Source organism: Carcharodon carcharias, chromosome 8, assembly GCF_017639515.1.
Source record: "Carcharodon carcharias isolate sCarCar2 chromosome 8, sCarCar2.pri, whole genome shotgun sequence".
Classification (NCBI taxonomy): Eukaryota; Metazoa; Chordata; class Chondrichthyes; order Lamniformes; family Lamnidae; genus Carcharodon; species Carcharodon carcharias.
The window spans coordinates 57,297,239-57,310,485 of record NC_054474.1 but is presented as its reverse complement, the minus strand read 5'-3'; the positions used below and the strand labels follow the sequence as shown (position 1 = coordinate 57,310,485).

The 13,247-nt window shown below is 43.1% G+C and overlaps 1 protein-coding gene across 1 annotated transcript in view; it reads left to right on the top strand.

Annotated features, from left to right (window-relative positions):
- The window catches only part of unc5a (unc-5 netrin receptor A), a 293,027-nt gene that overhangs the window by 218,393 nt on the left and 61,387 nt on the right, over window positions 1-13,247 (top strand). The window contains exon 11 of the mRNA XM_041194385.1: window positions 5,709-5,942. Within this exon, the coding sequence (XP_041050319.1) occupies window positions 5,709-5,942 (234 nt within the window). The remainder of the gene's footprint in view (window positions 1-5,708; window positions 5,943-13,247) is intronic.

Below are 13,247 nucleotides of genomic sequence, written 5' to 3'. Positions count from 1 at the left end.
AATGACATAATAAATGTTTCTGATCACAAACTGGTTTCTGTCAGGTGAGCATATATTGGTTTTCCCATTATCCACACAAATGGTCCCTGACGACGTGAGCATCGACACATAACGTGTTACGAACCCCGGCCATTTGCATCTCCTTGTGATAGAATGGTTGCTGCTCACAGCCATTCTGTGCAGCCAGTCTATGGGGTCATCGTCCAAAAACTTAAATAAACTACTGCACAGTAACAGCTGTTAAATCTGCAGAAGAGTTATGTTGCAATTTTAATGTCTTCTCAATGGAATGTTGCAATAGATCATTTACATTTTCATGTCCTGATCAGATAAGTGGGCTATATTCAAGGGCTGGGCAGTTTCATGTATATTTGGCAGACACAAAAGGTAGAATCATCCCAGATTTGCACAAAGTGCAGTAGCGGGCGGGAAAAAGGAGGTATTAACAGCTGGCTGCAATGGCGGGTTTTCGCACCGTATTATCCCATTCCTAGAGCATCCCACCTAATTAATAATGCATTCACAGGAAACATGCCGATCGCTGGCAAGTGGGCTTGGATTTGCTTGCCCTGCCGTGACATCAGCACTTCGTCACTCTGGGCGCTATATTTAAAGCATACCAGAGCGCTTGCCTACAGACCAGTAGGTGGCAGCATACCTACTGACTAGGACTGTTCCAGGTGACAGATGTTTCCAAAAGCAAAGAAGACAGAAACCCTCAAATTTAGTGACACCTGTCTTGGATGTCCGCGATGTCCTCTACCATCACTCTGGTCATAGGAGGTCCACCAGAGTCACCAATCCGGCCTGGGAAGCGGTGGTGATGATGGTCAGCACCACCGGAGCACAGGGGAGGTCAGCCATCCAGTGCATAAAGGGAATGAATGTTCTCATCCGTTCCACCAGGGTAAGTCAACCACTTCATCACTCATCTCACACACTCACAAACCCATCGCACATCCACGCGGATCTCAAACCTCAAGGGAAAACACCATTAACTCTTCCACACATCCCCACATCTCCATTGGGCTCATATGGTCTCAAGCTCGCATCCTCATCCTGTCCATGGCTCCGCTCACCGCACAAATTTTCCATTCAGTGCTTGCGTCCTGCTTATATTCTCTCCATCCATTTTCATGCAGGAGAAGCTGGCTCACAACAGCAGGGAGAGGTCCCAGACTGGGGGTGGAGTGGCCCACATTAGGCCCCCTCACTCATTTTAAGGAATGTGCCACCGCGCTGACTGGTGAGGATGTGGACTGTGCCTGTGGTGATGGTGAAGTCAATGGTGAACACCCACATGAGAAACCTGCAGCACAACATCCCTCTGTCAATGCAACTGTGAATGCTGTGCCTCCTTCTCTTGACTTTGCTGCCATGCACTAATTTTCTCTACTTTGGTTCACAGGGAGCTCTGCCAAGCTACCGGTTCACAATCTGGTGGTCACCGCACAGACACGTGTCAGCAACAGGAGGAAGCAGATATAGCCGAGCTCCCCAGCACTCAGAAGGCTACTGGGGAAGAGGCACCCGTGAGGTCTGATGCAGGTGACGAGCTTCTGGATTAGGCCTTCCAACTCATCATGGAGAGTTAACAGAAAGCGGAGGAACATCACACAGAGCTGTTGGATATCCTCAACAGAGTGGCATGTGAGTCGAAGGAGTGCGTCCTCCTGCTCTCTGATGAAGTGGTGCCCACATGTGCGCATACGGAGGTCTCCATAGGAATAATGGCGGACGCCATGGAGACCTGGGTTCAGCAGAACGCGGAAATGCATGAAGATCTGCAATCCATCAAGGTTGCTATGGGTGAGTCCCTGAAGTGGCAACGCGAGTGGGAAACAGGCACTTCGGCATCCCTCCAGGTGCTCCTTCCCCTTAAGGAGTCAGGTCGGGACCTTCAAGCATCCAATGGGAGAAGGAATGGCAGCTGGACACCCCAGGCTCATCCACTCAGGAATCTCAAAGGCTCTCTCCAAATCCCCTTTGCCTGTGACCCCCTCAAGCTCATCCTCTGTCACCGCAGAGGGAGCAGCTGGCCCATAGGAGGACAGCCAAAGCAAGCTGGGGCCCTCAAGTCCTTGGCTCTCCAGAGTACGCATTCCAAAGTCATCAGAGGCAATAGGGTCAATCATTGCACAATGTCTTCACCCCTGCTGCGGATGTCAGGGCAGCACCCTGAAGAAGTGGTAGGCCTAGAAAGTTAAGAAATTATGAGCACAAGCGGTTGCATGGGTGAACACATTTTGTCATGTTATAATCTGAAAATATATTCACTTGCACTGAATAATGTGTAATGGCGTCTTTCAGCTTCATTGACAGGCTTCGCGAGTCCTCCCACTGCATCCCCCCATACTAGCAGTTCAGCTGTACAGAGCCACCCATGAGTGATTCTGGAGGGAGAAACGTGTGTGTGGCAGGGCAGGGCAAGCAGCCTCCCATGCATGTGAAGCCATCATCCATCACACTCACCCCACTGTCATTAGCATTTTCAATGCTGCCTGCTGGGGTTCTCTTTCAGTTGTCCATCTGAGCTGACCTTCATCTCTGCCCACCCACTGATAGCACTCCCGTGCAGCACCTGTTCCTGCCTAACACGAGGCTCCGCGCACTTTCAATTTTGACAACCATGGTAGTCATTAGGTTTCTGATCAGCTCCCCCATCCTTTCCCTTCCCCCAGTCACCCATATCCTTTCCCCCATCACCGTTGACCCCCTCCAGCATCACTTTATACCTTTCCACTGTCATCTACCAACCTGAATCCTTGTCTATCTAGGATGTCCAGGTGACCGTCCACATTCCCTACCTTCCTGAGAATCCCACCCCCCATCCATATTGACACCCCTAACCTCCTCCTTCCCAACCCTAGAGTCTGTGTCTGCCTCCAAGTCCCAACCAACAATCCTTGGCACCCCTTCTACCGCTACCATCACACCCTCACCCTGGCACTCTTCCGATTCCCTGTGTCCCATCTCATACTCACCATTCCCTCCTACCACACCCACCCTCAGTTCGCTCCCCAGAAGGCAATCACTGACACCACATTCCCCTCTCTTATATGTTCACCTGTACATTCCCCCCCAACCTTACTCTCCACTCCACCCTTAATCCTTCCCAGATCCACACTCCATCCTCCAACCTTTCTCCATACTCCACCCACACACCTTTCTCCCCCTGACTCCTTCCCCACTGCGAACTCTTTCCCTTACACCATCCTCCCCCCTTGCACCTACCTCCCCACATGCCACATTCTCCTCCAACACACCCTCTTACCCCTGTACTCCTTTCCCCCGTCCCAACCTCACCCCCAACACCTTCATTCCCCGCCCACCAACCTAACCCCCCCAACAGCATCGCTTCCCCCACCCACCCCCACTGCCACCCCCCACCACCCCCCACCTCCCAATCTCACCCCTTGCCCCGGTACTCCTCTCTCTCCCAATGAAACCTAGACCTTCCTTGACCCCCCTCACTCTCCCCTCTACTGGTACACCTTCCTCTCCCACTCATAACTGGACCTCCCTATCCCCCACTCATTAGTCATCTGTAGCAGCCCATGGCTAAGACCATGGTGCTCCGAAGCAGACCCGAGACATCAGCAGAGACTTCCCACCTTCCCTGAGCTGCTTAGCAGAGGAGCCATGTCCATGAGACTCCACCCAGCATGTGATACACAGTTTCCTCCAGGGTCCGGTAGATGTAGGGCTCCAGCATCTTCTGCTCCTCAGATTCTGTGATCTAAGCAAGGGCTTAACAGTAAGTCCCGACTTCTTGCATGACTCGCTTGTCCAGATGTGTTCTAGGCTAGCGTGTTTTCCCGCCAACGTAACAGTAAATCCAGTGATTCCAGTGGGGCCTTACTTTGCATCCCATTAGCAGGATGCAAAGCGGGTTCACACCGGCCTCAGTGGGTTTGGTGTTCTGCCATGACAGACACCATCGATGATTCACTCTGACGTGAAACCCACTTTTGGCCTTCTCACCATATTGTCCCCTTGCGCCCAGCATGATGCCCGACGCCAAAGGGGCTAGAAAATTCCAGCCAAAGGGTGAAAGGTCACCCGACCTTTTGATTCAATCTTGCTTCAATGTCAATTATCCATTCTAAATTTAAAAGTAAAGTGCCATTTTTTCACAAAGTCACAAGTTTAAGTGCATGGGCATGACAGCCATCAGAATCAGGTTTACCAATTGTTTATCTAATTTTTCTTAACAGAATCTTCCTGTGTAGAAAAGGCTCCCCCTACAACAATCTTTGCATTTCTAAAGTAATTCATGGTTTGAAGCACTTTGAAATTTTTCTGAGAATATTGGTGTAAAAAGAAAGAGGTGGCATTGAGATAGCACCCTTCACATTATCAGAATACCTCAAAGCATCTCACAACCATTTTAAGTGCTGTTAAAGTGTGGTCAATTGTATAATGTAGGCAAACATAGTTACCAATTCCCACACAGTAAAGTCACACAAACAACCATAAAATGAGTGACCAGATTATTTGGTTTAGTGATGCTGATTGAGAGATTCTTCTTGATCAGGACAACAGGAGAACTCCCATGTTCTTCTTCAGATAGTACCATGGCATCTTCTACACTTACCTGAGGGGACAGAAAAGGCTCTGGTTTAACAGATAATCCAAATTGATAGCATTCTCAATTGATAGCAACTCCCTTGAACTGAAATGTAATCTTAGATTATGTGCTCAAGACATCTGGAAGGGGTCTCAAACCTATAAACTTTTGACTCAGAGGTGCAAATGCTACCACTGACACAAAGTGAGATTTGATATATATGAAAATCTTTCTTCCTATAATCCAATTCAGTCAGAACAGATTATCAGCTTCCCCTAAAAGCCTAGTGAGTAAAGGCCACCCAACTAAGCCACAGAGACCAGAAGGCCCCAGAATTGAATCTCCTTCTGATTCCCATGCTGAATTGGTTCATTTCAGCTAGGAAAAAGTTAGATCTTCATAATTAGCCTCAGCATGTCTGGAATAAAAAAATAAAATGTCAGCCAGATTTATGGTCCTGATTAATATCTAACAACTCTTGCTGGAAAGTGGATATGTGTGGATATCAGGTGGGAACAAGATCTCGTACTGCTGTAATGACCTCCATAGTCAAATGCACATCAGCACTTAATGTATCAGTTCCTGTGTGGAAAATAGCCATTTGGGTAAGCTACTGGAACACTGCCAAGACATCTGGAACTAAAAGCCAGCAACAGTCAGCATTTTCAAGAAGAAAATTTGAAAACTAAAAATGAACAATATTCCTTGACCAGAAAATGATTGTTATTGGGGCTGAAACATTATACGATTTAACCCTAAACCAATTTTTTGTGATTATTAAAATAAACACTGCAATAAGAATGGACCACTCAGTTCAACACTTCCTTATTCACTGTCAAGTCTTGCTGCTGGTTTATTAAATTAAAAAAGTGAAAATTAAGATTGTCTAATATCTGATTTTTAGAACACCAAATAAGTCAACCACTGTTTCAAACTCATTTCATAGCAAATTTATAATTGCATTAAGCGTACAGATCAACTTAGGTATTAGTGTAGTGTACAGTGGTAATCATGTCTATTAAGCAAGTAGTTTATGTGTCCATCCTAATCTACTTCAACTACCTGGCTGGTAATGAGAAGTTTTATTAAATTTACTTATCATAGCTATTTTTCTATCTCCTTTTTTTTCTTTCCACAGGAGGTATTACATTTGGGGAAAGAAATTCCTTCCAATCCCTATTATTGCCAACTTGATGGCCAGATGTCCCATATATTTACTGAGACATTGGGCAAATACACCCTAGTCGGTGAATCACTGAACGTGACTGCAGCAAAGCGCTTAAGGCTAGTTCTGTATGCACCAGGAACATGCACATCATTGGAGTATAGCGTACGGGTCTATTGCCTGGAAGATACACAAAATGCACTGAAGGTAACCAATTAATCCAAAATTTCAGACAAGCCTATTGCTTTCAGAAGGTTGTATCATATTAATCATGTTACTGTGAGCAATAATAAATTAAAAACTCATATGTTGATTAGCAGTTCAATGAAAGTGAAGGTAGAGCACTTACAGCGAGCGACCTGTCCTAATTTACAAATTATCGTTTGACCAGAAGCTAATTACTGCCATTCAATGTAATTTATGTTCTGATGAACGGTCATTCGGACTCAAAACGTTAACTGTGTTCCTCTCTGCAGATGCTGTCAGACCTGCTGAGTTTTTCCAAGTATTTTTGCTTTTGTTCTAGATTTCCAGCATCCGCAGTATTTTGCTTTTAATTTAATTTATTTTTAAACTACTTTGAAATTGACACTTTATCTAGTTTAAAACAACAGTATTTCTTTCATGTTTGCAAACTTCAGTCATCTCTAATATAACAATGTAAAATGACAGTTAAGTGGGCAAAAATATATAATGTGGGAAAAATTGAGGTTGCCTGCTTTGGTGGGAAGAATAGAAAAATAGATTATTAATTTAAATGGAGAGAGGCCGCAGAATGCTGCAGTACAGAGGGATCTGAGTGTTGTTACAGAAAATTAGCATGCAGGTACACCAAGTAATTAAAAAGGCAAATGGAATGTTGGCTCTTACTGCAAAGGGGTCAGAGTATAAAAGTAGGGAAGTCCTGCTGCAACTGTACAGGGCATTAGTGAGACCACACCTAGTGTACCTAGAGTTTTAGATTCCTTATTTAAGAATGGATAAACTTGCATTGGAGGTAGTTCAGAGAAGGTTCAATAGATTGATTGCTGGGATGAAGAGATTGTTGAAAAGGTTGGGCAGATTGGGCCTATATTCTTTTGAGTTTAGAAGAATGAGAGGTAATCTAATGGAAACATATAAAATTCTGAGGGAGCTTGAGAATGCAGAGAGAGTGTTTCCCCTCATGGGGGAATCTAGGGCTAGGGGGCATAGTTTCAAAATAAAGGGTCTCCCATTGACAGATGCAGAGGAATTTCTTCTCTCAGAGGATCATTAATGTTTGGAATTCAATACCCCAGAGAGCAGTGGAGGGTGGGTCATTGAATATATTCAAGGTTGAGTTAAACAGACTTTGATCTATAAAGGAGTCAAGGGTTAAAGGGAACAGGTAGGAAAGTGAAGTTAAGGCCACAATCAGATCAGTCATAATCTTATTGAATGGCAGAGCAGGCGTGAGAAGTCAAACGACCTACTTCTGCTCCTATTTCTTATTTGTTCTTATGTGACAAATTAATATTGTATGTAATCATTCAATTCAATGTTATTTATTTTCATTATGCCATAGTTTGTCTCGGTCAACACAATGTACACTATTTGTTGTTTGAGAGGCTGACAGAATGAAGCCAATGCTAAACATTGTTACTGATGAGTAAGAATTACTTCTGGGATGATAATTTCTGATAGTTTAAAAACTGATTCTAATTATTCAACTTATCCTACTTGAAACAGAACTACATCATGAGATATTTTGGCAATTGTTTCACCATTTTTTCATAGAAAGGATTTGTTAAAGGAGTTGCTTTAAATTTGGGAGTTTTAAAGCAAAAGATGCTTTAAAAGGTTTTTTAAAAATTCACCTAAATTAAAGAGGTTAACATGCAAATAAAAATTGCTTTCCGCAAAGCTTTTCAATAGAAAGCAATTCATTCATTTTTCTCAGTAATCGGAGAACACCTTACGCCCACTGTATTAAAAGTCCTGAGAGGTTTGAAATGCCCTAGACCATTAAGACTTTAAGTCAAATAAGATATCCCATGATTTGCAGGAGGTTGTTTCCAGTCACACAGGGGAATGCAGGATAAATGAGAAATGTACACCTCAGGGATGAGCTGGCTTTATATGCCTCATCTTCTCAGAGAAAGATATGAAGATCATGTGGTATTCAACCCACTTGGGGGCAGACTGAGCTGATCATTCTGCTTACTCATTTCTGATTCATTTTTTCTGCTTTATGATTTGGCATCTCAGGGAAAAGTGCCCCAAATGACAGGATCTTCATTCCAGGGAGGAGGCGAAGGTGCATGCTGGAATTGGCCTGCTATCCCTGGATGCTGATTGAAGGCAGCCATAGGAGCAGCCAAGTGCCAAGGCAGGCTGATTATAAGGCCCGCCTCGGTTCTCGGGAACTTTCTGTCAGTTGCGTTGTCAAATGTTAGGCCCTATAACCCTCACCTCTCACACACCCCACCCCTCCCCATACCCCATCCTTGCCAACTCATGCCAACCCATGCCCCCTACCTACCACATTTTCCCTTACTCACTCTGTGTCAGCTCATACTGAGATGAAATAAAATAAAGTTCTAAGTATCTATTACAGAAAAAACCCTCATTCATAAAAGCCCATTCAATTGAAATCCCTCAAGTACTTAGCCCTTATAAAAACAAACCCACATCAAAGACTGTGAATCCGTTAATAATTTCTTAAAGCTGTCAATCATACTGTGAACTTGTAGCACCCCCCCCCCCCCCCCCATGTGATAATGACAGGTTGTGGAAGCAGTCAAGCAGTAATAATACTATAGTGAAGAGTTATATCAATAATAATGTATTGAAACCGCAAGCACAGATTTTTTTCAGCTCAGAGACACAGGCAGGCTATTCCCCTTTTTCAAAATACAAAGGGCCAGCTATTTAAAAACTTAACAGCTTGACAGCCCCAAAGATCTTATCCACCTTTTACGAGCATATATGCCTACTCTAAAAAATCATAACACATAGACTGTGGGGTAAGCCCTTGCTTGAGCAAAACTTGTGCCTGTTTGAACTCAGCAATAAGTTGAAATGGCCCTACTGGAGTATCCCCCATGTGTGAGTCACATCCCGTCCCATTCCCCCTGCCAGCAAGTATAGGATCGGTCAGAGATGGAAATGAGACTTCCAGATCTTAGTTCCTAGCGCTGTTACAGATAAGTTGTGGAGTCTCCATGTCTCCGTGAAAATCTAGGCGCTCTTGTATTTAAAAAAGTGGACCAATGATCTAATTGAGGTCATTAAAATGATAAAGGCATTTGATAGTGTAGGTACGGAGAAATTATTTCCTCTCGCAGGGAAAGCCAGAACAACAATACATAATCTAATAATTACAGCTAGACCAATAAGGAGTGAAATCAGGAAGAGCTTTTCCATTCACAGGGTAATGGAACTCTGGAAATTGCTTCCCAAAAGGCTGTGGATGTTTAATAAAAATAGAAATTTTCAAGATTGAGGCCAATGAGAGTTTTGAAATGGGGGTATTGTGGCAAAGGTATCGAAGATATATAGAGCATTGACAGGTCAATAGCATTAATGTATAGATCAGCCAAAATCTAAATGAATCGTGCAACAAGCTTGAAAAGCTGAAGGGCCAACTCCTGTCCTTATCTTGCTATCATCATTAGGGATGCACGATACATTGACATGACAGATTGATTAACTGAACTTGAAAAGATATTTGACACAGACACACCATTTGTAGCAGATTTCAAGAGTCTAGTGGAGAAAATATTGATATCATACTTCTTAAAAATGAAGTATTTTGTAATTAATCATTGAGCTATTAGTACCAAGTATTAGAGCATTACTGTTGAACTTTCCTTGTTTTAATCCTGTTGACATACTATCTAATGTTCAGTTTTTTCTGCAATTGGAAATACGACTGATCATCAGCCAAATTACCTATGTTTTGGGATTTGTAAAAAAATACACGGAAATAGAGTACCTTTGATTAGTAATTCAATTCAAATCTTGTTTCCAAAATTTACATGGCTGTTGGCCATTCACTGACAGGCATAAATTTTCACTCACATAATGTACGAAAGCACTTTGGCTGCTGAGATCAAAACCTTACTGGCCAGGATTTTGCAATGGTAATGTTGATGAAACTGTCAGCGTCACTGTCAATATTCCATTGAAACTGACAGCAACGTTAAGAATCTGCACATGCAGAAATCCAGAAGTTGCTGTTAGTGATTCTATGCTTCTCCAGGTGGTACATTGTTGAGGCACCCCCAAACTAGAAACAATGAGAAATTTGTGAATTGACAAGAACTTCTACTTTTATGCTGCTATGCTCACCGCAAAAAACCTTGAAAAAGTTACAGCTTGTTGTGTTATACCTTTATTGTGTCGATGATGGCTCAGTTGGTAGCACTTTCACCTCTGAGTGAAAATTCTGAGTTCAAGTCCTACTCCAGGGCTTGAGCACAAAAATCAAAGCTGACACTCTAGTGCAGCACTGATGGAGTACTGCACTGTCAGTGATGCCACCTTTTGAATGAGATGATAAACTAAGACCCTATCTGCCCACTTATGTGGGTGTAAAGGATCCCATATATTTTGAAGAAAAGCAGGAGAGTTATCACTGGTGTCCTGGCCAATATTTATTCCTCAGATTATCTGGTCATTGTCACGTTACTGTTTGTGCAAATTTGCTGTGTTTTGAGTTCAATGATTGCGGTACTTTCTCATTGGAGGTCTTTATTACTGATTGTAAGATGGCAGTTTACAGAGCTTCCCTCATGGTAGAGGTCACATGACTACAGCAAGCCACATAAGACATGTAGCACTATTGCATTTCAAAACCCAAACACCAAATCTGGAAGAGTTCACATTCTGTTGTAGCATCCTCAACATTCTTCATGGGGAGTGCTGCTCTCAACAGCATGTCTTTGATGTACATCTGTTTCCCTTACTTGTATGTCATATCCAGGTGATATCTCTGTAAACTAAATAACATTCTTTGTGGATGCTTTGGAACAGATAGCAACAGTTTGAGGAAGACGCTTTGAAGTAGCTTGTGGTTGGACTCCACTGTTACATTGCCTCTTCCAAGCAGGAATTGATGAAAATACTCACAAGCAAAAACAATAGCCAGGCACTCTTTCACGATCTGAGCATTGCGTCATTCAGATTGCGTTAGTGTTCTGAATGCAAATGAAACTGGTTGTCCTTGCTGCATTAAGGTTGCTCCAAGACCTGTCTCACTGGCATCACACTCTGAGGTGGCTTCATCATTGACGTCATAGTATTTCAGTCCTGGTGTTGCTGTCACCAGTTGTTTGATTTTAGTGAGTGTTGCTTCCTGTCCTGTGCCCCAATATCACTACACCTCTTTAGCAGTGAGCTTGCCTAATGGTTCACACTCCGATGAAAAAATAGACAAAGATTTAGCTAAGTAGTCCACAAATCCAACAAATTGTTGCACTGCTTTCATATCTGTTGGTTGCTGCATCACAACTACACCCCTCACCTTGTCAGGAGCTGGACAAAGACTTTTTGCTGTCAGTACATGACCTATGTACTTGACTTTAGGCATCTTCAGTTGCAATTTTTTCTTGTTCAGCTTCAGGTTCATCCAGTGAGCTCTCTTCAGTAGTCGTATTAAATGCTGATCATGGCCTGCTATGGCTTACTCCATTGTGTCTTCACATCCATAGACTAGTAGATCATCCACTATGATCTACTCCACTCCACTCCAGGAAGATCACTGACTATCTCATGCTGTCTGTGTTCATACTCTTCTGGAGCCATGGAATTTTAGAGCAGAGTTTTTTTTAACCTTGGTCTTGGAACAAGCATGTAGTCTCATCTGGAGCCTGTAAATAAAGTTTACTGTTTCTCACAAGAAACCCATTCTGCACTTCAAGTTGATTACAATTGGCGACAAAGATAAATAGTACCGACACAGCACCTCACCACATGACTGTGAGTATTCCGATATTTTAAGGGAAGAAAGAAAAGAACTCACCAGCAATGCCTCTCTTTGGCAGAATTGACCCATAAGACTCATCTTTCAAGGACAGGAGCCAGTACATTGAGCGATTAGGTTTCCACTTCGTAGTTTACAAAATAACGGCAGAGGAGAAACAGAAGGCAACCCTCCTAAGTGACTGCGGAAGCAAAATCTATAACCTAATCCATAGCTTGACTGTTCCGAACATGCCAAATTCCAGCTCCTTCACTGAGCTAGTAGACCTTGTGAAAGGACATTTTCAGCCTAAACCCTCAACCCTAAACGTTCAGTGATCATGCAAAGATTCAAGTTTAACTCTCGAGTATGGGCCCCCGGTGAGTCGATCACAATGTAGATCACAAAATTAAAACTGTTAACGGAGCACTGTGACTTTGGTGATATTTCAAACTACAGGTTGCAAGATCGTTTGCTTGCCAGCATAAATACTGGAAGCAGCTCACAAGTAATCCAGAAGTTAAAGTGTTACCATTGTGGGGGAAATCATGCACCTGAAATCTGTAGATTGAAAGAGGCAGGATGCCACTACTGCTGCAAAAAAGGGCATGTTGTTAAACAATGCAGGACTAGATCAAGGCAGCCATTCATACATCAGGTCAAGTTTAAGGAAGTGTACATTGTAGATGAGCCAGAAGTTACTGAGGCTGATGTTTATTCTCCACAAATCTGAAGGTCAGGAAAAATGAACCAATCACTGTTACTCTTCAAGTAAATGGAAAGCCTCTGCTCATGGAGGTGGACACAGAAGCAGCGCCCACAGTGGTGGGAGAACACATCTTTAAATACCTCAGAGAAGGTACCCAACCTTTGAATTTGGAGCAAACCGCTGCTCTATTATAAATATATGCAGGAGAAGCAATACAGGTGAAAGGCATCATCTCTGTACCTGTATCATACAGACAGCCCAGGTGCCAATAATTGTTGTAACAGGAGAAGGACCTAGCCATCTGGGCCGTGGTTGGTTGAAAGAAATCGGACTGAATTGGTCAGAAATCATTCAGATCAGGAGGAAATCCTGAGTTGACAAGGGAATATGACGGTGTCTTTTGGAATGAGATAGAAGAACCAAAGGACCTTCACAGGAAGCAAGGATCCTTCAGGTCATAGTTGGTTCCACAGGAAAATCATGAAAAGAAGCTAAATGAATGCAGAGCCACTCTGAACCAACTGAAGAAACAGCTGGAAGAAAAAAAAGCAACAGTGTTCAATGTTCCAAGAGGAAGCCAAAAGGTACAAACAAGAGACAGAATAACTGAAGAATCAGTTGATTGAGGAAAAAGAGGCATTATAAGGAAAAGTCATGGCACTTTCCAAGATGCGAATGGGTAGCTCAACCCCTGAACTGAACCAAGTTAAGATTTCACCAGAAAGAAATTTGGCCGACAGTGAAATCAGAATGAAGGATGAGATAAAACCCTGTGGTAAACACAAAAAGCAAAAACAGAAATCATATCTGAAAAGCCAGTAGGATATGTATCCAGAACACTTTCTGTAGCCGAGAAAGGTTACTCGCAAATTGAAAA